This window comes from Schistocerca serialis, chromosome 2 (assembly GCF_023864345.2).
Source record: "Schistocerca serialis cubense isolate TAMUIC-IGC-003099 chromosome 2, iqSchSeri2.2, whole genome shotgun sequence".
NCBI lineage: Eukaryota > Metazoa > Arthropoda > Insecta > Orthoptera > Acrididae > Schistocerca > Schistocerca serialis.
The window spans coordinates 1,045,174,844-1,045,201,949 of record NC_064639.1 but is presented as its reverse complement, the minus strand read 5'-3'; the positions used below and the strand labels follow the sequence as shown (position 1 = coordinate 1,045,201,949).

At 37.4% G+C, this 27,106-nt stretch overlaps 2 protein-coding genes across 2 annotated transcripts in view; both read left to right on the top strand.

Moving 5' to 3' along the window:
- Window positions 1-27,106, top strand: part of LOC126458476 (serpin B6-like) — a 238,280-nt gene that overhangs the window by 209,124 nt on the left and 2,050 nt on the right. Inside the window, exons 8-9 of the mRNA XM_050095570.1 lie at window positions 6,672-6,816; window positions 17,753-17,822. Coding sequence (XP_049951527.1) covers window positions 6,672-6,816; window positions 17,753-17,798 — 191 coding nt within the window. The 3' untranslated portion in view covers window positions 17,799-17,822. The remainder of the gene's footprint in view (window positions 1-6,671; window positions 6,817-17,752; window positions 17,823-27,106) is intronic.
- LOC126456615 (serpin-like protein HMSD) overlaps window positions 17,818-27,106 on the top strand; it is a 144,499-nt gene continuing 135,210 nt past the window's right edge. Inside the window, exon 1 of the mRNA XM_050092358.1 lies at window positions 17,818-17,822. Coding sequence (XP_049948315.1) covers window positions 17,818-17,822 — 5 coding nt within the window. The remainder of the gene's footprint in view (window positions 17,823-27,106) is intronic.

Here is a 27,106-nt window from a genome sequence, read left to right as displayed (position 1 = left end):
CAAGAAGTTAGAATAAAAGTGACCAGTGACACTCTACTTGCCATACAAAGCTATTTATGCATTGACCTTTACATTCAAAGATGAAAGTTATAAGTTATTAATATTTTATAAAATTTACACTGCACATGATTTTCAAATTATAATTCAAAAATTACATAAATAATAATAACAATAATAATAATAGTAATTTTGGTAACTTGAAAGGGTTTCCATAAAATTAAAGGACAATAAATTCAATACAACTTTTAGTGGTTTGAGTCTAATGTGCCCTATGAAAAATGTAATAATACGTATTTACTAAATTTAAATTTGTAGCATAGGACATCAGTAATTTTGTAACTAAGCAGCACTTGTATCATCTAAACATGCTTGATATATGAGTCATTATGACTATGTACTGCGTCAAAAAATCCCTTTTTAAGGGGGGGGGGGGGGGGGGGGGGGGGGGGGGGAATGAGTTTCACTCTGAATTTTTATCTTCAAAACTATATGATGTACTTAGCATTTTTCTCATTGCATTAAATCCATAGTAAATCTATTATGAACTTTCAGCATATTTCCTAATAGAAGCACATAGTTTTGACTTACACAGTTCGGAATAAAGTTCCCTAACTTGACCATTTTCACCTTCTAAACCATTGTCAACTGAGTCAACATCAAAAACACCATCATTGTTATCTTGTCATACAAGGTACCATCTTTAATGATATTACCCCTGATATCAGCACTACCCCTAAATCTCACAAAGACCCTGTAAACATGTAGCACACTTCAACACATAGTTCTTAACATGTCATATTAATATTGAGAAGTACTCTGAACACCCAAACTTTGGTGTATCCAGTGCATGTTCACAGTTTCTCAAAATTTCTCTTACAATATGTGATCCAAATCGCCATGCTCCTTCAAACAATGGCAATTCCAGGTTGGACTATCAACAGTATCATGAAAAAGATAGATTGGTGCATACCTTAAAGATGCCACATTGAGATGCAGACAGGCACAACAAGAAGACAATTATGCTTTGGGACTTTCAGCCAACACCTTCTTCGGAGAGGGAACACACACACACACATCCACACAAGCAAACATACCTCAATCACACATGCCTGCTATCTCTAGCTGTTCCAGCCATTATGCAGCTGCCTTGAACAAAAGCAACAGTCCGCATAGGGGCAGCATACATCACCCCCGTCTATCTAGTACTGTTTCTATTTTGGGCTCAGTTATTGTCAAGTTTCCTAAGCTTTTACTGCCACATGTGACAATAAAATGCAATAGAGCACTGCATAATATAAAATTTGTACTTAACTTCACATATCCATATCCTGCCATCATCAGTGCCGCCAAAAGGATATATGTCCTTCTTTTATATACTCGTACCTCTTTCAGTTCCAACAATATTTATATTTTTGCTCTTGCAACATTTTATCACATTAACACATAAAGTATTAACATCCTGGCTGGTCCCCACACAATGTAATCCCTGTTCACCTTCCATGACATCATAAAATTACAATGTTTGTTGAAAACCTCAGTTCAACAGTGAATTGGTTATCTGGCAGGATACATGTCCTTTGTTCATGTACTCATACATCTTTCAATTCCAATAATATTATATTCTTGCTCTTGTGACATTTTATTGTATTAATACACATAGTATTAACATCCTGACTGATGCCCACATATTTTAATCACTATTCACCTTTCAGGGCAACCGAAAATCACAGTCTTTTAGTGTCTGAAACCTCAATTTACCTGTGAATTGGGTTGGCTCACTGTCCTTCAATGCTTAAAGAGCTGAAGATGAAAGGTGATGGCTTAGAATGTAAATCTGATTGTCAATCAGAAAGTTGTAAATAATTATTTAAACTTATCTCGATTTACAGTGGCTTCTGTACTTTATTATTATTATTATTGGCACTGTCATCTTGAGGTATGAACTTTTACTAGATGGTGCAGAAGGTTTTTGTATTCATTTCATGTTACGTATTAACATTACTAATAAAAAGTGGAAAAGTTTGTGTTCACTTTTTAATTCATGCAAGCAGACAAGGCACATTTAACAACACTATTTATGCAGTACAAAAAAGAATGAGTATCCATTTTCACACTTCCGTCAGTGACAACTACCACCTTCTGAACCACGAACAGATAGACTAAAAGTGACCAGCGTTGTTCAGCTTGCAACACAATAATATTTAAATTTATGTATTGATCTGTACATTCAAAGGTAAAAGTTATATGTTGTTAATATTTTATAAAAATTACATTGCAGATGCTTCTCAAATTAAAATAAAAAATTATGTAAATAATAATAATGGTAATTTTTACAACTTAAGAAGTCATCCTTAAAATTAGAAGAGAACATACTCAACACAGCATTTTGAGGTTTGATTCTTATTTTGAAATAATTTACAAGTTTTTATTTTTGTACATAAGTAAAACAATACTCTACAACTCATTTAATCATAAATAACAAGTGCACATTTTTATGATCTCTGAAGGAAGTCCATGTATTGAGTAGTACATTTACTTGAGTGTATTGAGAAGGACAATATTAAGGGAAAATGAGCCTTTGATGAGTTCCATTACAAGCATAGTGCCATAAGTGAAGAATTGTGTTCCTCTACCACTACAGATAATGCAGGGGAGGAAGCTACTATTGTCAGGAGGACCTGACCTACCCAAGGAAAAAGTCAGTTACCATTAAACTTTCTGTGACAATATTTGGATACTTATAAATCTAGAGTGAGGAAAAGACAGACCTAGAGGCCCATGGTAAACATGATATAACACTGTGGATCATCCACTAGTTGGCCAGCACTCCTGTAGGGTTTTGCCTGCTGAAAAATGGCTACTCCAAGAAGAAGCAGAGAAGATGCTGCAAGATGACATCATTGAGCTCCAGAGAGACCTTGTTCTTCTCCTGTGTCCTTATCAAGTGTTTCTGTGCTGACTACCAACACCTGAACAAAGTCACAAAAAAATTGCCATACATTGATGATACCCTAGACTGCCTGAAAGGAGAAAAGTATCGCTCAGCTATGGATATGTAGATGAGCTTCTGGCAAATAGAGGCTGACAGGGCTGATAGGGAAAAGATTGCCTTTATAACACCTTATTGCCTATGTGAGTTAAAAGTTATGTTGTTTGCAGCATGTAATGTCCCAGCCACCTTTGAAAGTATGGTGGAACACCTGCTTTGACACCTGAAATGAATGATGTGATTTGCTATCTGGATGGCATTGTCACTTTTTCTAAGGGCTTTGATGAAAATCTAAGCTTGGTTCAAAATAGTGATGAAGCATTTTTAGACAGCAGGCCTCTGCCTGAATTTGAAAAAGAGCCTCTTTACTGCTAAAGGGAGAAAATTAATGGGCACCTAATGAATGGCAATGGAGTCTGTTCTGATCTCAAGAAAATAAGAGCACTCACAGATTTTCTGACATCTTGACACACTCATGATGTGAGAAGATTTCTTGGAAAGTGCACTCACTACCAGAAATTCATAAAAGATTTTTGTACCATGGAATGCTCCTTACAGAAACTACTGCAAGGAGATCCCAAATATTCCTGGAATGATGTGCAAGAAAAATCTTTCCCAGTCCCTAAGGAGGCAATAACATTTTCTCCAATTATAGCACTGCATGGAAAAGTGCCAAGATAGCATTTCTTACTGATACTAGCAATTATGGGGCACAGTTATAGTACAAATTCAGGAAGTTGCTGAAAAGGTGATGACATATGCTTCCACAGTACTGTCCAAGTCTGTGATGTACTACTCTACAATAGAGAATGAGTGCTTTGCAGTTATTTGGTCTATCAAAAATCCTAACCAAATTTATTTGACAAATCATTCACTGATGTGACAGACCACATTTGTCTGTGCTGGCCAACTAGCCTGAAGGACCCATTGGGATTACTGGCAAAATGGGCACTGTGGCTTCAAGAGTACACTGTCAAAGTTGTATACAAAATTGAATGAAAAAAACAAGGATCTTTCAAGAAGTAGTTTGGTGCAACAAAGCAGTGTGGATGAGATCTGTCACTGATGCACTAAATGACTTTGCTGCTGAACAGAGGGACATCCAGCACTGTGCCTTGAAAAACTGACCAAACTGGAATTGTATATGAGGAACTACCATCCAATTGGATAGAAATGTTTACTTGCAATCCCAGCTTATTTAGCGTCAGTTATTCTGGAGTATTTCACAATGCCCCTATATATAGTCACCTGAGATTCATGAAGAGTCCAGGTAGAAACAACTATGTATCAGTGGCTAGGTCTCCACCAATCTGTTAGGCACTGTGAGCCACAGTAAGGAATGCCAATGATGGAAGAACATGATACATTTGCCCTTGGGGCATTTCGTACCGAATCTGCATGCAGAAGTGCCATTCCACCAAATTGGAATCAACCTCTTGGGGAGGATTGCAAAGCTGACAAAGGAGAATTGAGATGATAGTTCTCGCTGACTACCTCTCCCACTACACTATCACCAAAGCTGTGATGACTGCTGAATCTCAGGAAAAAGGAAAGTTCATAGTAAAAGACATCATTTTAAGGAATGAAGCACCCTGTGTGATAATCTCTGATCATGGAAAGATTGTCCAGTCAAGCCTAGTATCTGATGTAATTTCATGCTGCGACATCATCCACAAAAAGACAGTTGCCTGCCATCCACAGTCAAATGGCCTCACAAAATTTGTTAATAAAACATTGGCAGACATGCTTTCATTATATGTTGACATCAAATAGAGAGGCTGGGATACTATACTGCTCGTTGTAACAGTCACATACAACACAGCAAAGCAAGGCACTACAGGCTGTTAGTTAATATGAGGATAGTTATTACTCAAGCAGGATGCTTGGACTCACATATCTGTAATAAAAGTTCATTGATATTCAGAAACAGAAGACTTTTTTCATTCAATGGAAGTCAGAAAAATAAGGAAAACTAAATCACTATTAATGTGAATTTTACAATTTAAAGCTTGGAAAGTGAAGCTGTAACAAACAGATAAATAAAAAATATAAAGTGAAAACGAAGCTCAATGAATATTACACTTTTGCTTGTTTTGATAATTTGGAAAAGATTAGTGAGATACTGGAAAGCAAACAGCCATCATTTTAGTTTTGATTCTGATGCTCACAAGGAGTGGTCTCCAGTGGTGGGGTTGACTTTGTGAAACCATCTAAAAAACATCCGAATTTAGTGTGATGCTCAGTAACACTAAATAATTCATATTTTGCAGAGTGGTTGTCTGGCGTAAATGATAGGGTAGACTTTCATGTATAGAAGGTGGTGAGTTCAAATCTGATGAGGTGTTTTAAATTTCTTTCTATTTTTAAATTTTAATCAAAATGACTTTGATCATTATTTTTATTTCTATTCCTTTGTCATATCATTTTACTTGTCATATGACCTTCTTCATTTGCTCTCCTTTTTCTTCCTGTCCTTTTTCCCCTTCAAATCTTTGTTCATGTGATTTTTAATTAATTTTATGTATTAACTTCAATTTAATGTTTTTCATTTTATCATGCTATTTTTTCATCCATTTGTTCATTACATCCGTTCCTCATTTTTCCTGAATTTCATTTTACTTATGATCCCTCCTTTTGTTTAAATCTTCATCTGCATCATTTTTTCAGGAGTGGAACAGGAATTTAGGATATGTTTTAAACATTTGTATGACAATTACCATCACAAAGAATGCACATCTTGCAACGAAAAATGTTTTTTTGACACCTTTGCATTTCCAATACAAATAGATTATTCCGTCTTTGTTTTTTATATGATAAATCAGAATTTCAAATATTTAAATACTGTAATAGGTAAGTATAATTAAATTCTGAGTGAAAAAAGTGAGAACAAATGAAAAAGTTCATATGATAATTAAAATGATATTACAAAGGAATAGACATAAAAAATTATATAGAATTTAAAAAAAAAAAAAAAAAAAAAAAAAACCGTTAAAACACCTGATGAAACTCAACCCAGAAACTTCAGAACCTGAAGTTCCGACCTCAGGACACCATGTATAATTCCATTTATCATTTATTTATTTGTTTTTATTTTATTTATTTATTTTGGTCAATTACACACAAATGAGGGCCTACTAGGGTGAATGGCTGCAGGGAGCAATTTTTGGAATCTTGATCTTCATAACTGAATAAAAGCTTTCAAAAAGTTGACTCATCCATTAAGGACCTCATTTGTCAGAATTGCTTTTCAACTTACAAGAAGTGATTCCAACAGTGGCTGAGAGACTGTAGAGAAGAAACATACTATAAATTTGTAGTACTAATAGTATTGATTATTAATAAACTCAATTTTCCAGTAGTTTTAAGTTATATTTTGTAAGAAATTGTGCTTTGTGTCTTGACTCCTACTTCTTTTTCAGCATTCATGACTTGATCCCCCCTCCTCCTTACCGCCCATATGAGAATTCCTGGGTGCGACATTGGGTAGGAATATGGTGATTTCAACTCTCCTCCTGCCAAATATAACTTCAATGTCTTATATACCACACTATATTTCTTGGCTTCTAATATTTACTTTGTATTGTTTAGTGATAAAAGATAAATCTTATCTGAAGTTCTTTTCAAAATTTTGATGATTTAAACAGAGTGATATCAGAAATGTATGAGAAACCATCCTTTTTAGGTGCTGACATGGTTGCAACGTCTCTGCGAACAACTATACCTCGCCCTGTTGTGTTCAAAGCTGATCATCCATTCCTGTTTCTGCTCATAAGTATTGTTAACAAAGCTATCCTTTTTATTGGAAGAGTTCAGGATGTAGAATCAAGGTAAGGTATTTTCTGCTGTTTCCTTTGCTTTAACATAATATTCACATTTATATTTTCTTGCTCACATTAAGATACACTATTTTCCATATAGTTGTGCATGCAAGAATAGAGTACCATTTTTTTAATAGAAGAGCACTGTACAGTAGATAGTCATGCAGGAAACGATGACAGGGGCCACTTATTCACAGAATCACACATAGAAGTGCTTTTGACCTAGTACACTGATTCCTAGTATCAGACTGACTCCTGATTGAAAAATGACTGCCCCTATTTATGGTCTTTATTCAGCCAGGATTTGTCATCATGCTGAAATTCAATCTCTTTTCCAGTACAGCACAAATTGTATCTTTCTTATTACTGGTATCTAGTATTAATTATAAGTGCTCCACTATAGTCAAGTCAGCATAAGAAGATCCCTGACAACTAGCAGCACTGCTAAGGGCATATGACTGTAGATGGAAATAATAGCCGTCTGTAGAGCTGTGACAACACTGAGGCATTGCTGAGAGATGTTTACAAAGTCATTTCATGTGACTGGTTGAGACAGGTGTAGGTGTGCGGAGTTGCTGTAGCCAGCCCACTGCAACACTCAGGAAATGTCTTACACCCACTTGATTATAGGTGCATGATAAAACAATAATTCATTTGACAACATATAAAATAAACTTTCCATAATGATCAGCAGCAAAATATTAATTACAGACCTTCCCTGGCACAAATGTGGTTTTCCCTGTGAATAAACAATACGCAAGTTTTGGCTAAGGTAGATCCAGATAAAAAATCTATGCTGCTCTGTTACCAGCTTTTATGTGATGATCGTTTTTCTTTTTGGCTAAAACACAGTTTGTAAAGTGTTCACTAATTGTTGAACTCATTAAATGAATGTAACTTAATCTTAATTAATCTATTTGCACTGGAAGTAACTTGTATGTTTACAGTTGCATAATCTGAGAGTCTACCATATGCATCTGTGAGCAATACTGTTTTTTCTTTTCTTTTTTTTTTTTTTTGTTTTTTTCCAGGTGAATTTTGTTATTTAATTTCAGGAATGTTTAAAGAAAGTCATGAATTAGATTAGATTAATACTTGTTGCATATATCATGAAAACAGCACTTCACAATGAAGTGGAAACTATCAGTTTAATAAAAAGATTACTAATTTATATCTCAAAATTCATCTACTGAGCAGAAGGAGTTGTCATTCAGAAATTCTTTTAATTTGTTTTTCAGTGCTGGTTGGCTGTCTGTCTGACTTTTGATGCTATTTGATAAGTGATGAAAGATTTTAGTGGCAGCATAATTCAGCCCTTTCTGTGCCAATGTTAGATTTAACCCAAAATAGTTAAGATTAGCCTTTCTCCAAGTGTATTGCAGCTATGCACATTGATATTGCTTTTGAATTGAGATGGGTTATTAATAACAAATTTAATAAGTGAATATATGCATTGTGAAGTTACTGTGAATATCCCTAGTTCCTTGCCTGCAAAATGACCGTGGCAGGCCTCCAGCTATTATTCTGATTACGTGCCATGAATACTTGTTTCCTTAATGATGAATTAACTGAAAACAGTGAATTAAAATAGGCATAGTAAGCTAATATATTTATAAGGTTATTGCCAAAATTTGCAGTAATGCTAATAGCATACATAGTTGGACTCAGACATTTCAGCAGATCACCAATGTGTTTCTCCAATTCAGTCTCTCATTGGTGTAACAGCCAAAAATTTGGAATGTTGTGCCTTAGCTACAGAGTCCATGCTTATTAATGGTGTTGTGCCATTTCTTGTGCAGAAGTGCATATACAGTTTTATCCAAATTGAATGACAATCCATGTGCAGAGACTCACTTAATAATTTTCTGAAAGACATTATTCACAATTTCCCCAGCTAATTCTTGTTTGTTGAGTGTGATTAATATACTTGTATCATCAGCAAATAGAACTAGCTTTGCATCTTCATGAATATAGAGCAGTAAATCATTAACGTATATTAATGACATTCAGTTATTCAGAGCATCTAATAAATTGCAGCATATGATTCTACTTGTCAGGTTTGACCAGTGATGTCATAATTGACCCAAAAATGCTACACACAGACAAAATTTCAACACAATGTTACACTGAGTTTTTTCAAAACAACAGTAATTATTCACAAACAAATGAATATACTATAGAAATAAAAGCTAACACACATACATACTACAAATTACAATAGTTTGTGTGAGTAATTACTGAACCATGAATTATATCACAAACTAGATATGATTTTCATAAAAGAAATGGAAATACCATACATGAAATAAATTAAAATCATAGCTTACACAAGTAACTAAAACAGCCACAGACAGCCTCTGACATCTACTGTAATCCCAGTATTCCGCATTGTAATCTCACGACATTATTCGTAATGCAAAGGGTTCAAATCGGCTCTGAGCACTATGAGATTTAACATCTGTGGTCATCAGTCCCCTAGAACTTAGAACTACTTAAACCTAACTAACCTAAGGACACCACACACATCCATGCCCAAGGCAGGATTCGAACCTGCGACCGCAGCAGTCACATGGTTCCAGACTGAAGCGGCTAGAACCGCACGGCCACACCGGCTGGCTATTATTCGTAATAATAAATATTTAATCTAATGGGACTACCTTGGAAAAGTGGGGGTTTTGGGCAAGGGCAAACTAAAATCTAACACAACAATGGAAAAACCATGCATACAGTAAAGTAATTGGATAGATAAAAAGTTACTCACCAAGCAGCAGTATGAGAACACACATATAAAAAGTATTAAGTTTTCAAGGTTTCAGTGTGAGTGGCTCCTTCTTCTGACAGAACTGTTGAAAGGTAAGGAAGAGGGATGAAGGAAAAGGACTGGTGAGATTTAGGAAACAGGGTATAGTTTGGAAAAGTTGCACAGAAACCCAGGGTAGGAGGCACTTACCATATGTGAAGAGAAGGAATCTGTTTTCAATCTTTTGTGCTAGTCCTCTTGTTTATTTATCTGTACCACCTGTATTAACAAACATCTTGCCTCTACATCTTTTCTAGTACTGATTTACATGCATGTAGATCAGTCCATTATTATTTATGAATTTGCATATAGGAATTTGTTAACACTTCACCACACTGCAGGACCTTCTCCCAATAGTCTTTCATGGATTTATTTGCAAATTTGACAGCTATTTTCTTTCCAACCTTCACTTACATTTCTTATATGTATTTATTTCGCTTTTTGTGCTTTCATTTTTCACCAAACTGCTCTGATCAACTTTTACTGCCATCTTCTGCATTACTTTATTACAGTCTCTCTATTGACTTCCTCTTTCCATTTGCCCAGTTTTTAAAATTTTGTCTGTTTTCATGACGCTCCCAATCGATTTTTTTCTTTTCCAGTCATAATTTATAGATGAGTTCATCAGCATACTCCCACAAGTGCTGATGTGCACCTTGTACCCATGTGTGGAGTTCTGGGCAATTTCCTCCCTCATTGCACATTTTCATTATCATGGATAACAAGATCAAAGGTGTGTTGGTCTTTTGGTAATGCGTGCTTGGGAACTGGGTGACATCTCATCACTTTTTCTCAGCAGTTCATTCCTATTTCTCTGCATCATCCGCAGGTGTTTCCTCATGGCTGTTTACCATGACCTGTGACACAGCATTGCTACTGGTCGTCATTGTTTTGACTTCCCACTTCTCTGTCGTCTCCTTCTTATTATGAGCGCTATTGCGTAGCATCTCGAAATTCTTGTTGGTTTCTTTAAAAAAGTCTCTTGCACACCAAAATTAAAATAATGGAAACTAAGAAAACACAGCATCAAAAATTTTTGATTATATTACATATGCTAAACAACAACTAAAAACATAAGAAAAGTAGAGCCATTACAACAATGGATCTAACCAAGCATGCGATTCCAATAGACTGAAAGGTTAAAAAAATTGCAAATAAAATACTGCACTAAACCAACAAAAGAATAGAGTATCTCATATTACCCCTCCCAATAACAGATTTTACAGCCCCTGAGAAGTATTAGTAAAGCCCTCCACATAATCTGAATATTGTGGTTAATTAGCAAATGTTTGTCCCGCCTACAGCCCAGCCACTTTCAACAAAAAAAACTGTCAGAATCCTCTTAGACATACTCTCTTGTCAAAGAAATTAGAACCAATTTAGTACAGTTTGGCACTGCCTAAAACTGACATCTGCACTATCTACCCCCCTCCCATCCCCCCCAGAACTTACTGCCCTCAAAAACTGAGAGCTGAACAACATCATGCTCTCTTCCACTCTTCAACTTGAACTCTAACCCCCCTCCCAATGAACCCATATACTTAATAAACTCCTCATAAAACGTCTGACAAAAATCAAATGGTCCACAATAGCACCACAAAATGCACAGGTTCATGCATGGCAAAACATTCAGATGATTTGCAACAAAAATGATAAGTCAGTATGATGATGACCTCCAAATTCAGCCTTGTCCTTTCAAACCAAGAGTCGCTTCTCCGAATGTTCGGTTAATCTGAAAATGAAAAATGTTAGATTAAGTATGGAAAACTGTGCAGTTCACTGCTGTACATACACACTATTTTAATTTGCGCAGTACAGTAAACCTGTATTAGAAAAATTGGCAAGAAAACATTAGATTTAAACAATGCATAACAATGAAAGAAAAGCTGTCAAACTTACTAAAATACAATGGACATTTTATCCCTACTTTTTAGATGACAAAAAGCCAGTCATTGTTTTTTAACGTAATGAAGACAGTCTGTGATAAGATGCATAGTTGCACCATCGTCTCATAAATGTCAAATCAGCAGGTGTAGCAGTTGACTGTTGCTCCAAATAACGTAGTGAGAGGTCAAGGGCTTCTGCTGCATCACTGAGTGGCACCAGCAGTAAGGTTCTCCACACATACCCCAACCGCTGCCATCCACTCATCTACGTCTCCTTCACTAGCTTTTTCATATACAGTGATTGTCTGTATCATTTGTAGTTGATTTTCCTCTTCATTTTCAACTAGGTTGTCCTGAAATTCAAGAGAGGTCCACAGTTTTCTCCACGATTTTCTCAGAGTATTTTCTGAAATATTCTGCCATGCTTCAGCAGCCCAATAAACAACATTCCTCACATTAGTCTTTTTTATTTTGTCCACTAAAGGAATGCTATCATCTTGGATTAGCATTGTTAAAAATTGTTTTCTGTAAATCATTTTCAATGTTTGCAGTATATCCTGGTCCATCAGCTGTAGAAGTGGTATAACATTCAGCAGCAAAAACTTCGCCACAATTTCTCTATCACATAATTGCTCAGTGCTGGGGTGAGATGGTGCATTACCAATCAAAAGGATTGCATGGGGAGACAACTTATTTTAAGAAAACCATTGAACAGAGGGAGCAAGCTGGCCATGAAACCATTCCTTGAACAGCTTACCATCCATCCATGCTTTTTTCTGGTTGCGATAATATACAGGTAGGGACTTCATGTTGCAGTTTTTAAAAGCTCTGGGCCTAGCAGATTTGCCCATCAGCATTAAAGGCTGCTTGTGATTACCAGCAGCCTTGCTGTACACTAATAAAGTCACGATCTTTGCACATTTTAAAACCAGGAGCACGGTCTTCTGCTCTTGATGCCGGGCTTTTTGTTCACAATGCCCTAAAATTAAGGCCAGTCTCATCAGTGTTATAAATTTGTTGGGGAGAATACTTTCTCTCTCTTACCATTTTTTCAAACTCACCCAAGTACGAGGGTCAGTCAAAAAGTAATGCCTCCTATTTTTTTTTCTACGTTTAATTGTCAGGAAATTTAAATGCAATTACATAGGTTGAAAACCACAACATTGAGGATCATTTTGTCATTTTTCAATGTAATCTCCGCCCATCTCTACAGTTTTGGTCCATCTTTGAACAAGGGCATGTATCCCAGCACGGTAAAAATCACAGCTCTGCTTCCTAAGCCATTGACGCACGGATGTTTTGACGGCCTCCTCATCTTCAAAATGAATCCCACGATGAGCTTCTTTTAGTGGCCCGAACAGATGGAAGTCTGATGGTGCCAGGTCAGGGCTGTATGGGGGATGAGGCAAAACGTCCCATCCAATTTTGACAATCTCGTCAGAGGTGTGACGACTGGTGTGTGGTCTTGCATTGTCATGCAAAAGAAGAACATCTGCCATTGATTTTGTTGGGCGAACTCGCTGAAGACGTGCTTTAAGTTTGTTGAGGGTTGTGACGTATTGAACAGAATTTATTGTGCATCCCTGCTCCAAAAAATCAACCAGAATCACACCCTCTGTATCCCAGAAAACTGTTGCCATAACTTTCCCTGCCGATTGCACAGTTTTGAATTTTTTCTTCCTCGGCGAGCTTGTGTGACGCCACTCCATTGACTGCCTCTTTGATTCGGGTTCAAAAAAATGCACCCATGTTTCGTCCCCGGTCACAATTTTTTTCAGAAACTCATCTCCCTCCAAACGGAAGCGCTGCAAGTGTTGGGAGGCTATTGTTTTCCTTGCCTCTTTATTCTGATCGGTTAACATTCTTGGAACCCACCGTGCGCAAACTTTTGAGTACCCCAATTGTTTAATAATCGTGATCACACTGCCTTTACTAAGAGAAATAATGCGACACACTTCATCTGCAGTCACCCGACGGTCACCACGAATGATGTCATCAACTTGCTGAATGTTGTGTGGAGTCACTGCACTCACCGGCCTGCCGCTCCGCTTTTCGTCAGTCAACGGTGTTTGCCCTTCAGCTTCCTTACAACGACGAACCCATCGTCTAACAGTGCTGACATCCACTGTCACAACACCATACACCTTCTTCAGTCTTTCATGAATGCGTATGGGCGTTTCACCTTCTGCATTCAAGCATTCAATCACACAACGCTGTCTCAAACGAACATCGATGTCGGCCATCTTACAAACTTCTGCTGTGCTGCCACCTGTTGACACAGAAAGTTACTACTGCAGTGGATTGCAGAAGAAGGTTTGAGGAATGGCGCCAAATTCAAATTTTTCACTTAACTTAATTTCTTTAAGTAGAAAAAAAATGGGAGGCATTACTTTTTGACCGACCCTCGTATTTCTTCACTGCATCACAGTCAGAAGAAAGCTCTCCAGTAATTGTTATCTGCCAGATTCCATGACATTTTTTGAATCTGTCCATCCAACCCATACTCGTACTAAAAGACTGATCACCATTCATTAACTTCTTCAGGTAAACAGCCTTCTCCTGAACCAGTGCTCCAGGCAAAGGAGTTCCCCTTTCTCTTTCCTGCATAAACAAAAGTAAAAGAGCTTCATCCACTTTATCATACTTTATCACACTTAACTCTTGTAAGACAAGGAATTCTAAGGGCTGTGTATGGCCACATATACCCACATGAATGGTACACCTTCCTGTAGGTTTTACATACTTCCCGTTTGCCACCTTCATCAGAGAAGTTTTGTTGTCGACAAATACGGTTTTCTGCAACTGATGACAGTACTTCTCTTAAATGACTGGATATGATGCTCCAGAGTGCACAAGAGCTTGGGCTGGTTGGCCATCCATGAGGATATCAATGTAGTTTCCATCATTTTTGTAGTGACTGATGACAGAGAATATTTCTCATCAGTGGCTTCACCTCCAAGGAAGTTTGCGACCTTTAGTTTTCCAGGTTGTGGCAGCTAGGTGATTGGCTGCAGCTTCTAAATGGTGATGGAGACCTTGATCAGTGTGTTGGGGAGCGTCCTCTCCAGCGGACAGCTTGTGATGATGGTGACCTACATTGTCCTGCACCCACACCTTCTCGTTCGTCTTTGTCGTCACGGAGTTGGCATTGGTTAAGATTGGTCTGCTGTCTTATAGCATGAATGTCGTCACATATCCGCCACCTTTCTCGACAATAGTGCACCACTTGTCCCGGTCATCCACAGTGGAAACATACTGGTTGGTTATCCTGGGTCCTTCCAGATGTCAGCCTTATTGGGTGCCCAAACAGGTACCTCATGCGGCATTGTAGGAATCTAACTCCGCCAGGGTCTCAACTTTTTCACCATTTTAAAGGGAATGAAGGACAAGAGATTGGGTTCAATGTCTGTTCCACTTCCTCCCTTATGACCTCTTGAAGCGTCTTGGTTTTTTGCTCGCTCTGCAAACCAAGTGCCTTCTGAACTTCCTCTCTCACTATCTGACGAAGAACACTTGTGAAATCAGTTGCTTCCTCCATCACAGACATCGATACTATGTTTGGAAGCCATTCAAAGTTCTTCCATCTAATTCTCTTTTGATGCATTGTCTCGATATACTGGCACCATTTTATGAAGTCATCTGCTGTAGAAACCTCCTTCAGGAGAAGGGCTTGATACATGTCCTCAGCAACACCCTTCATTTATTTATTTATTTATTTAGTCCTTCAAATCCTACATGTATAGAATGTATACAAGGATATTGGACATGGTTAGGTCTTTACAAGATAAAATACGGTTTGTATTGCATTCCTAAGGACTAGATATTGAAGTAATTTAGCAAATAATCTCATATACAACAAACATTAGAGGCAACATACAAAGTAGAATATTCATAATGCATCTTTATTTTTGCTGTATGTTTTCTAGATACTCTGTCAGACTGTATAAGCAATGTTCAGTTAGATATGCCTTTAGTTCAGCCTTAAAACTACTGAAATTACTTTCTGATTTAATATGGTTAGGAAGATTATTGTAAATTTTTATCTCAATACGTAGAGTGCCTTTTTGGTGCAATGATGTTCTCCTCTGTTTCATGTGAAGGTGAGATATTTGCCTGGAATTGTATGCATGTATATCTTCATTTTTTAAGAAGACATATGGGTGTCTATCAATATATTGTTTGATGAAAGCTGATGTTTCATAGATAAAAATGCAAGGAAGAGGAAGAACTGACAGTTTTTTGAATATGGGTCTGCATGATTTCGTATTGTTCACCCCTTCAATAATTCTTCATATCCTCTTTTGCATCCTGAAAAGTTTAATATTTGTTGTTGCATTGCCCCAGAGGATTATGCCATTTTTAATTACAGAATGCACATAGGATTAGTATACATTCAACAGGCTGGCTTTGCTGCAACAAGTTTTTAAGATCCTTATCATGTAGCAGGTTTTGCTTAGTTTTCTTTGCAAATATTCAATGTGTACCTCCCATTTTGTGTTGTTCTGGAGCCAGAGTCCCAGAAAGTTTGTGCTGTCAACACTTTCAAGAACTCTGTCCCTTAGTTCTATTTGCATGTTTGGGTGGTGTCTTCCATTTAGATTATAGGAGCTCAGTGCTTCTGTCTTTTCTTTGTTTATAATTAACTTGTTATAGCTGAAACACTGTTCTACACTGTTCATTATTTGGATAGCGGAGTCTTTTAGTTTTTCTTCTGTTTTACCACTAATAAGGAAGCTTGTATCGTCTGCAAATTGGAGGGTAGTTTGGCACTACTTGTTGTACATTATATCACTGACATAGAGGAGAAACAGAATGGGTCCTTTTACTGATCCTTGAGGGACACCATATTTCACATTTTCACATCCTGAATAGTAGTAGCTGATTTTGTTATGGTTAATATATTGCACTTCAACTACGTTTTGCGACCACATAGGTATGTCCTGAGCCACTCATTGGATATACCTCTAATTCCTAATAGGTCAAGCTTCTGCAGTAGGGCATTATGGTCAATGACGTCAAAAGCTTTGGATAAATCAAGACATATGCCCATCACAAACTCACTTGCATCCAGGTTAGTATGGTATATGTCCAACCTCATCTTCCTCCTTCATTCTAGGATCCACTATTTTACACAGCTCCAAGACGTCTTGAATATATGATGCTGTAGTTTCTCCTGGATGCTGTGTCCTGCACTTTAATTTATCTTCAGCTTTGCACTTCTGTCATTGTGTGTTGCTGAAATACTTACGCTTTTCTGCCTGGAATACTTCCCAGCTTGTGAACTTCTCCTCATTGTTCTCATACCATTGCTTGGCAGTGGCCTCCAAGTAGAAAAATATGTTAGCCAAACACACGGTGTCATCCCATTGGTTAAATTTGGCTATACACTCATATACCTTCAGCCAATTGTTTGGATCTTGGCCATCATCACCAGAGAACCTGGAAGTATGTCTTGTGTGGTGGCACACAGTTGCTGTCATCGTAACATCCTCTTCTTCTTGTGTATCTGATAGATTGTGATCTGTGGAATATGGCTGGAACTTGGGTTTCTCACCACATAAACGGCGGCTCTGTTGTGGCCTGATGGGAGCCACTGTGTTGTCGATAATGTCTGATACCCAGCATTTCCACCAGAGTAATGTCACATAGAAGAAAGTGTAATTAGATGAATGATGAGCACTAACTTCACTTAACGAAGGTTTATTCAGCATTCACACATACAAGAGCGTGGAGCAAACTGCCTCTGGCCAGAACACGTACAGTACATATACAGCTACAGAACATTCCAGTACAATGATTCTTGGCTTTTGTGGATACTTCTAGAATGTACTGGAACCAAATATAGAAATTAAAATTTTGCAGTCTGCGTAAGTTTTGAACCCACAACCCTCCATGCAACAGTTTAGCATCGTAACCACTACACCATGGTGCTACTCAGCTTCTTTTGTGACAATATTACTGACCTCTTTAACATCCCTGATTTTCTTCCAATTTTTCTTGATAGTTATGTCCCCACTGTTTTTCATGTCTACACCTTCCCTCTTTTTCTTTATGCCTGACCGTATGGTCTTTGTGGAATTATTAGAAGGTATAATTCCTTACAATATGGCTGCTTGCTTTAAATATGATTGATGTAATCCTAGAATACAATTAAAGATACAAAAGCTCTAGGGTGCTCAAGCACTTGCCATTTATAGTACTGACGTAACTTATCCATGAATTCTTTAATGTTGACAGACTCCAACTTTTGCTTTTGCAGCAATCCAGAAGTTCTGGGCCCTACCAGTAGCTGTCAGTATCTGTGACATGGGTCCCTGTAAGATCATGAGGTAAGCATTTGGAGTACTGATTCAACCATTATCAGATGCTGGAAATGAAATGAGAGATGAATGGGATTGGGGATAATAGCATGAGTTACAATACAAGATGTGCAACAAGTTTTTTTAAAACTGCAGACGTTAGTACACTGTCTGTCTCTGTAACACCTCAAATTCTTACTGGGGTTGTAATTGACACAGGTTGGTATAGCTCTTCCATGTAAATTTCAGTTAGACAAAAATAACAATAGTTTTATGTTCAAAATGATCATCATCAATTTTTTGTAAACTCTGTGTACTAAGAGTGACAATTTGAGACTGGATAGTGATATTTTATTCATTATAGGAAAGATTATGATAGTCTATGGATAATCTAAAAGTATAAACTGAAGGAAGACAATGAATACAATCTGAATAACTGATTTAAAAAACAGGTTTCTGTTTGCTGGAAAGTTAAAGTACAGTATGAAGTCATTTAAGACAGTTGTAGTTTGAATGGCACAGTAAATTACTAGTCCCAACATAATTATCTTGACATAGTTGTCATGTGTAAGGCAACTGCAGACAATTTTTGTAATGGCACTGCAGATAAATTATGATGCTACCAGCCTGCAAGATGTGATTGCTTTTGGTGGGACATACACCTGTTGACCATGAAATATTGCCAGCGGTGAAGAGCACTTGGCATAGTCAGTCTTTGCCACAGTCAATGTCTTGCATCACATAGAAGGAAAAGATTCACAGAGTTTTCTTGTAAATTTCATGTAAGCTGAAAGTTGTTTTCTGCAGAAAATGGTTTTTCAAGTTCATGAATGTGTTTACAAATGCAGTGTATGTAAAAGTGTTATTACTTACACTGATAAATATTTGTTCTGCTCAATATTTCATTCATTAGTTATGGAAAAATATTTCAATAACAGGAAAGATATGAGAAGGATTTACTCCAGAAAATTTTATTCAGAAAATTCAGTGACAAAATCAGTTTTGTATCTTTTTCTACTTCTTCTTCCCTCTTTCTTCCTAGGCTAAAGGCCATTTCTTTCAGTATCCCATAGCCTACCCTGAGGTTGTCACACCATATTTTGCTTTGGACACCCAATATTTCTTTTACCAGTTGGTAATTTACTTCTTATGATTTTCACAAACTTCTGTCCGTACATCCTGTCTATGTGTTCATTTCATTCATGCTTTCTCTTATGTACCCATTCATTAATGGAGTCCACTTTACATCCTTTTCCAACGCCTTTGCTTCTCTCTCTATCTTTCAGTGTCTACCATATAATCCTTTGCAGAATTTTCATTTCCATGGTTCCCAAACACCTTCATGTTTATGATGTTTCTGGCCTTGTGTCAGCTGTGTACGTCATAGTAATTGGTCTCGCTATTGTTTCGTATATTCTTGCTTTTTTGCCTCTTTTCCTGTGTGCTTGTTTTTCCAAACAGTATCATTTAAACAGCCTGACACTTTATTTGCTTTTATTACTTGTTCTCTAATTTCCTTTGTGATAATTCCACTGCTGGATAACTCAATACCAAGATACTTCGATGTCATTACCTGTTGAATATATTTTCCATCCAATTCCAATTTTCATGTAATTGGTTACACAGATGTCGTCATACATTTGATTTTTTGAGTGGATATGACTATATTTAGGTTCTTGGCTGCCATGTTAAATACAAAGGGCTATTCAAAAAGTAGGGAAAGATTTCAGACTTTTATTACTTCCAAACTACAAAAGATAGAAACACAATGCCAACATTCCTGGAAAGAGACAAGTTCAAATTTTTTTGGGTTGGGTAGGGTTGTTTGGGGGAAGAGACCAAACAGTGAGGTCATTGGTCTCATCGGAGTATGGAAGGATGGCAAAGGAAGTTGGCTGTGCCCTTTCAAAGGAACCATCCCGGCATTTGCATGGAGCGATTCTGGGAAATCACGGAAAACCTAAATCAGGGTGGCCGGACACGAAATTTTTATGCATTCAATGTAAGCACCATGTGTTACATGACAAATATCAAAATGATGGCACATTTCCTGCCACACATGAAGCAGCTGGTCTCTCATTATCCAAATCACAGCTTGTGGTGTCACAGACTTTTAAGTGTGTCAGGCATAGGGAGGATAAAAACATGGTCTTTTATGTAACCCCACAGATAAAAGTCACAAGGAGTGAGGTCTGAAGACCTGGCAGGCCACCGGGAATGAGTTCATCTTCTGATTCTCCTCTTCCAATCCAGCATCCTGGAATGGTGTCATCCAGGTAGCAGCAGTTGTGCTTAGGAAATTTTTCTGAGCCAGCCCTGCGTTACTGAATGACACCATTCCAGGACGTTGGATTGGAAGAGGAGGAGCAGGGGATAAACTTCATCACCAGTGGCCTCCTAGGTCTCCAGAGCACACCATGTGACTTTTATTTGTGAAATTATGTAGAAGACCGCATTTTTAACACCCCTATCCTGACACCCTTGAAAGACTGCGACATCGCATTGTTGAAGATGTGAATTTGGTAATGAGAGACCAGCTGCTTCATGTGCGGCAGGAAATGAGCCACCATTTTGATATTGTTGTGTAGCACATGCTGCTCACATTGAATGCATAAAAATTTGAAATGTTGTCTTTCCAGGGACATTGGAATTGTGTTACTGTCTTTTGTAGCAATAAAAGTTTGAAATCTGTTCCTTACTTTTGAATATCCCTGTACATGTAAAAGTTTCTGCAGGTTATCTTCACTGTCCCCCCCCCCTCCCCCCCCCCCCCTCCCCATAAACCATGGACCTTGCTGTTGGTGGGGAAGCTTGCATGCCTCAGCGATACAGATAGCCGTACCGTAGGTGCAACCACAACGGAGAACGGAGGGGTATCTGTTGAGAGGCCAGACAAACGTGTGGTTCCTGTAGAGGGGCAGCAGCCTTTTCAGTAGTTGCAGGGGCAACAGTTTGGATGATTGACTGATCTGGTCTTGTAACACTAACCAAAACGGCCTTGCTGTGCTGGTACTGCGAACGGCTGAAAGCAAGGGGAAACTACAGCCGTAATTTTTCCCGAGGGCATGCAGCTTTACTGTATGATTACATGATGATGGCGTCCTCTTGGGTAAAATATTCTGGAGGTAAAATAGTCCTCCATTCGGATCTCCGGGCGGGGACTACTCAAGAGGATGTCGTTATCAGGAGAATGAAAACTGGCGTTCTACGGATCGGAGCGTGGAATGTCAGATCCCTTCAGCGGGCAGGTAGGTTAGAAAATTTAAAAAGGGAAATGGATAGGTTGAAGTTAGATATAGTGGGAATTAGTGAAGTTCGGTGGCAGGAGGAACAAGACTTCTGGTCAGGTGACTACAGGGTTATAAACACAAAATCAAATAGGGGTAATGCAGGAGTAGGTTTAATAATGAATAGGAAAATAGGAATGTGGGTAAGCTACTACAAACAGCATAGTGAACGCATTATTGTGGCCAAGATAGATACGAAGCCCACACCTACTACAGTAGTACAAGTTTATATGCCAACTAGCTCTGCAGATGATGAAGAAATTGAAGAAATGTATGATGAAATAAAAGAAATTATTCAGATTGTGAAGGGAGACGAAAATTTATTAGTCATGGGTGACTGGAATTCGAGTGTAGGAAAAGGGAGAGAAGGAAACATAGTAGGTGAATATGAATTGGGGGACAGAAATGAAAGAGGAAGCCGCCTGGTAGAATTTTGCCAAGAGCACGACATAATCATAACTAACACTTGGTTTAAGAATCATGAAAGAAGGTTGTATACATGGAAGAACCCTGGAGATACTAAAAGGTATCAGATAGGTTATATAATGGTAAGACAGAGATTTAGGAACCAGGTTTTAAATTGTAAGACATTTCCAGGGGCAGATGTGGACTCTGACCACAATCTATTGGTTATGACCTGTAGATTAAAACTGAAGAAACTGCAAAAAGGTGGGAATTTAAGGAGATGGGACCTGGATAAACTGACTAAACCAGAGGTTGTACAGAGTTTCAGGGAGAGCATAAGGGAACAATTGACAGGAATGGGGGAAATAAATACAGTAGAAGAAGAATGGGTAGCTTTGAGGGATGAAGTAGTGAAGGCAGCAGAGGATCAAGTAGGTAAAAAGACGAGGGCTAGTAGAAATCCTTGGGTAACAGAAGAAATATTGAATTTAATTGATGAAAGGAGAAAATATAAAAATGCAGTAAGTGAAACAGGCAAAAAGGAATTCAAACGTCTCAAAAATGAGATCGACAGGAAGTGCAAAATGGCTAAGCAGGGATGGCTAGAGGACAAATGTAAGGATGTAGAGGCCTATCTCACTAGGAGTAAGATAGATACCGCCTACAGGAAAATTAAAGAGACCTTTGGAGATAAGAGAACGACTTGTATGAATATCAAGAGCTCAGATGGAAACCCAGTTCTAAGTAAAGAAGGGAAAGCAGAAAGGTGGAAGGAGTATATAGAGGGTCTATACAAGGGCGATGTTCTTGAGGACAATATTATGGAAATGGAAGAGGATGTAGATGAAGATGAAATGGGAGATACGATACTGCGTGAAGAGTTTGACAGAGCACTGAAAGACCTGAGTCGGAACAAGGCCCCCGGAGTAGACAATATTCCATTGGAACTACTGACGGCCGTCGGAGAGCCAGTCCTGACAAAACTCTACCATCTGGTGAGCAAGATGTATGAAACAGGCGAAATACCCTGAGACTTAAAGAAGAATATAATAATTCCAATCCCAAAGAAAGCAGGTGTTGACAGATGTGAAAATTACTGAACTATCAGCTTAATAAGTCACAGCTGCAAAATACTAACACAAATTCTTTACAGACGAATGGAAAAACTAGTAGAAGCTAACCTCGGGGAAGATCAGTTTGGATTCTGTAGAAACACTGGAACACGTGACGCAATACTGACCTTACGACTTATCTTAGAAGAAAGATTAAGGAAAGGCAAACCTACGTTTCTAGCATTTGTAGACTTAGAGAAAGCTTTTGACAATGTTGACTGGAATACTCTCTTTGAAATTCTAAAGGTGGCAGGGGTAAAATACAGGGAGTGAAAGGCTATTTACAAGTTGTACAGAAACCAGATGGCAGTTATAAGAGTCGAGGGACATGAAAGGGAAGCAGTGGTTGGGAAGGGAGTAAGACAGGGTTGTAGCCTCTCCCCAATGTTGTTCAATCTGTATATTGAGCAAGCAGTAAAGGAAGCAAAAGAAAAATTCGGAGTAGGTATTAAAATTCATGGAGAAGAAATAAAAACTTTGAGGTTCGCCGATGACATTGTAATTCTGTCAGAGACAGCAAAGGACTTGGAAGAGCAGTTGAATGGAATGGACAGTGTCTTGAAAGGAGGATATAAGATGAACATCAACAAAAGCAAAACGAGGATAATGGAATGTAGTCAAATTAAATCTGGTGATGCTGAGGGGATTAGATTAGGAAATGAGACACTTAAAGTAGTAAAGGAGTTTTGCTATTTGGGGAGCAAAATAACTGATGATGGTCGAAGTAGAGAGGATATTAAATGTAGGCTGGCAATGGCAAGGAAAGCGTTTCTGAAGAAGAGAAATTTGTTAACATCCAGTATTGATTTAAGTGTCAGGAAGTCATTTCTGAAAGTATTCGTATGGAGTGTAGCCATGTACGGAAGTGAAACATGGACGATAACTAGTTTGGGCAAGAAGAGAATAGAAGCTTTCGAAATGTGGTGCTACAGAAGAATGCTGAAGATTAGATGGGTAGATCACATAACTAATGAGGAAGTATTGAATAGGATTGGGGAGAAGAGAAGTTTGTGGCGCAACTTGACCAGAAGAAGGGATCGGTTGGTAGGACATGTTCTGAGGCATCAAGGGATCACCAATTTAGTATTGGAGGGCAGCGTGGAGGGTAAAAATCGTAGGGGGAGACCAAGAGATGAATACACTAAGCAGATTCAGAAGGATGTAGGTTGCAGTAGGTACTGGGAGATGAAAAAGCTTGCACAGGATAGAGTAGTATGGAGAGCTGCATCAAACCAGTCTCAGGACTGAAGACCACAACAACAACAACATCTTCACTGTTTGCCAGCAAACTGCATCATCGGCATACCAAATGATTTTTATTTCTTTGCCTCAATTTTATAACCACTACCAGCCAATACCTTCTTTATCAGCACGTCATGACTGTGTTAAAAAGCAGTGGGCTCAAAGAGCCACCTTGGCTAGTACCACTACTAACTGCTAAGCAAGTAGCTAACCTGGAACCAATTTCTCCTGGATGTGGTTGTGGGTATAAATATCTTCATTTGTTTTTATTGAGTTGGAAGGAATCTACTGATTGTAGAGCGAATTAACCGCATCTGTTAACCGAATCCCATCAAAAGCTTTCTGTAAATCAATCAGACAAAGATAAGCTGGGCTGTTGTATTCAGTGGACTTCTCTACAACTTGTCTAAGAATGTAAACTGCCTCTGTGCTTGACCTACCACATTTAAAACCACACTGCTCCTCTGCAAGGGTTATAATACTTTTTACTTTATTTCCTATCATTTTTATTAGGTGATTAAGAACTGAACTCAATAGTTTTATCCCTCTGTAGTTGGAAGGGTCTTTCATATCAAAAATTAGAACATGAGCATATTTGGCTTTGACTGAAAAATTATCATGTCATATTTCTATTAGGGATACAAGCAATTTTATAGCTTGAAAACATAAAAACAGCTGTCTTGTGATGACTAGAAATATCAGAATTTTAATTGTTAATTACTCCAAAATTACAATAGCAAAATTATTCCTACCATGTGCCTGAAGTTTGTACAATGTACAAATTGTGATGGTACGTTAGCTTTTAATCCAACATGTTTCCTTTATTCTGCATACTGGTGAAGCCCAATGTAAACAATGTCAAAACTATAGCTTAACTTAGTGCAAATCACTGATTTGCTGCAAAAAACAAAAATCTTCAGTGTATTTGGATCCAGATAACCAGAAAAGACAAAACCAAAGCAGCAGTTTAAATTGGTGTAAATTATTGATATTACTCATATGCTCTCTTCGGGGGAGTAGGGATAACAGTGGAAGAGGATACAGGATCCCAAAAGGGTTGTGGTATTACTTGGGGAAATGTAAAATATGGTGTCCAGGGCTTGATCCTTGGACGACTGATTTTCCTGATCTATATTTATGACCTACAAATTACAATGAATGATAGAGCAAAAATAGTTATGTTTGCAGATGATACAAGTATTCTGATCAAGGGTCCCAACTGTTCAATGTATGATACAGAGCTGACAGTCATAAACCAAGTACACAAATGGTTTACAGCAAATACCATAACCCTAAGTTTTTCGAAAACTAACATTATATAGTTTCAGACAGTAAATAACTTCATGTTTCTGAAAAGGAGACCAACAACCAAAGACTTTATGAAACCACACATGCAAAATTCCTAGGCATCCAGATCGAGATAGACAGCCAGCTAAAATGGAGGGAATAAATTGAGTAACTGGTCAAAAAAACTTAGCAGAGCATCCCTAAGAACTATTTCTCACCTTGTTGACAGAGAAATATTACTTTTGTCATATCTTGCATATTTCCAGTCTACAGTCTCCAATGGTATTATATTCTGGAAAAATGCTATGGGAGTTGGAAAAGTCTTCAAATTACAACAATGAGGTGTGAGGTTAATATGCGGCGTCTCTAACACAACATCCTGCAGAGGTCTCTTTAAGCCTCTCAGGACATTCATGTTACAAATCAATATATATATACTCACTAATGATGATTGTAGCCAGCAATAAGGAATTATTCCATAAAAACTGTGACATTCACAAGCATAAGACAGGACAGGGGAAAAATTCCAGTGAGACTCTGCAAGTCTCACAGAAGTCCTTAGAGAGTAACTGAATCAGGAATAAAAGTATACAACAAGCTTTCCATCAATATAAAAGGAAATTAATAACATATAGGTATTCAAAAGGAAACTAAAAACATTTCCAAGAGAACAAACTTTTTATAAAATGAATGAATTTCTAGAGTAATAAGGCACCCTGTTGAGTAAAAATAAAGGAAACCACTTAGGAAGAAAACCAACCTTAAAATGAAATCTTTACTTACGTTATGAAGATGAAATTGTGCATTCCTAACATAAATTATAATGATAAAATGTAACTTTATTTATGTCATAGGTTAAAATGTGTGCTACAGTTTATTCTACACTATTAGGTATGCACTTGAACTTACTTATGTAATGAATATAAAAACTTTGTATTTTAATTTAAATCATAATGACAAAATGTAAATTTATTAATTTATTTGTGGCATTGGGATAAAAATGAGTACTTCCATTCAATCTGCTATTTTAAGCATTCACTTAAAGTAATACCAGTAAAATGCAGATGGCAATATTGTCCCCAACAAATTGTTAATAGGAAATAAGTATTTGTATGATATATAAAATTCTAACGTTATTTTGTATTATTGTCTACATTACTAGTACACTCTTTGTACAATATGTGATGAACAGGACCAAATCAGATTAAGTCAAATCAATTTTTAACAAACTTGTTTAATTTTTCAATTACTGGATATCGTCCATACTTCAGTAATTAATTGGGGATTCTGTATTTCTCTGGAGACTTCTCATTTTTTAATAAATTCACGGCTTCTTCTACCTCTGCATGTGAAATGGTCACATCGCCATTTACTTGTATACTGATCTCTGATATCTCTTCATGTTCTGTTGATTTTTTTACCTTTATGCATATCTGTTAAATATTTGACCCATCATTTATCATTTATGTTGTTCATTTTCAAAATCTGATTTAATTCTTTCCTCTGCTTTTGTATCATTCTCCAAATTTGTTTCTGCAACCAATAGAAGTCATGTTCAAAACTTTTAGAAAAAGTTCCCTGGTGTTTCTGTTTAAAACAATTCACTAGTGATTTTGTCTCTTTATGAGTTCTTTTGTAATCTTCATAAGATCCTTGTGTTTTGAGTGTTTTACATTTCAAATAGCTACATCTTTGTTTCTACACATTTCTTTAACCTCTTTGCAAAACCATGGTAATCTGTTTGTTTTCCTCTCTTGCTCTAAAACACTTGTACCTGGTGTTTCTTGAGCTGCCGCTTCAATACTTTCTTTATTTTTTCCCAAGCTTGATCTACATTATCCACTGCATTAATGGGTTTCTCTTTTATTTTTTATGCTAATTGTCTCTGATATAAAATTTTTGTAGATTCAGTCCGTAGTGACTCTGTATTAGTTTTTTCTTCTTTTAAAGTTGGTTATTTAGCAGTTTTGCTCCTTCCTAT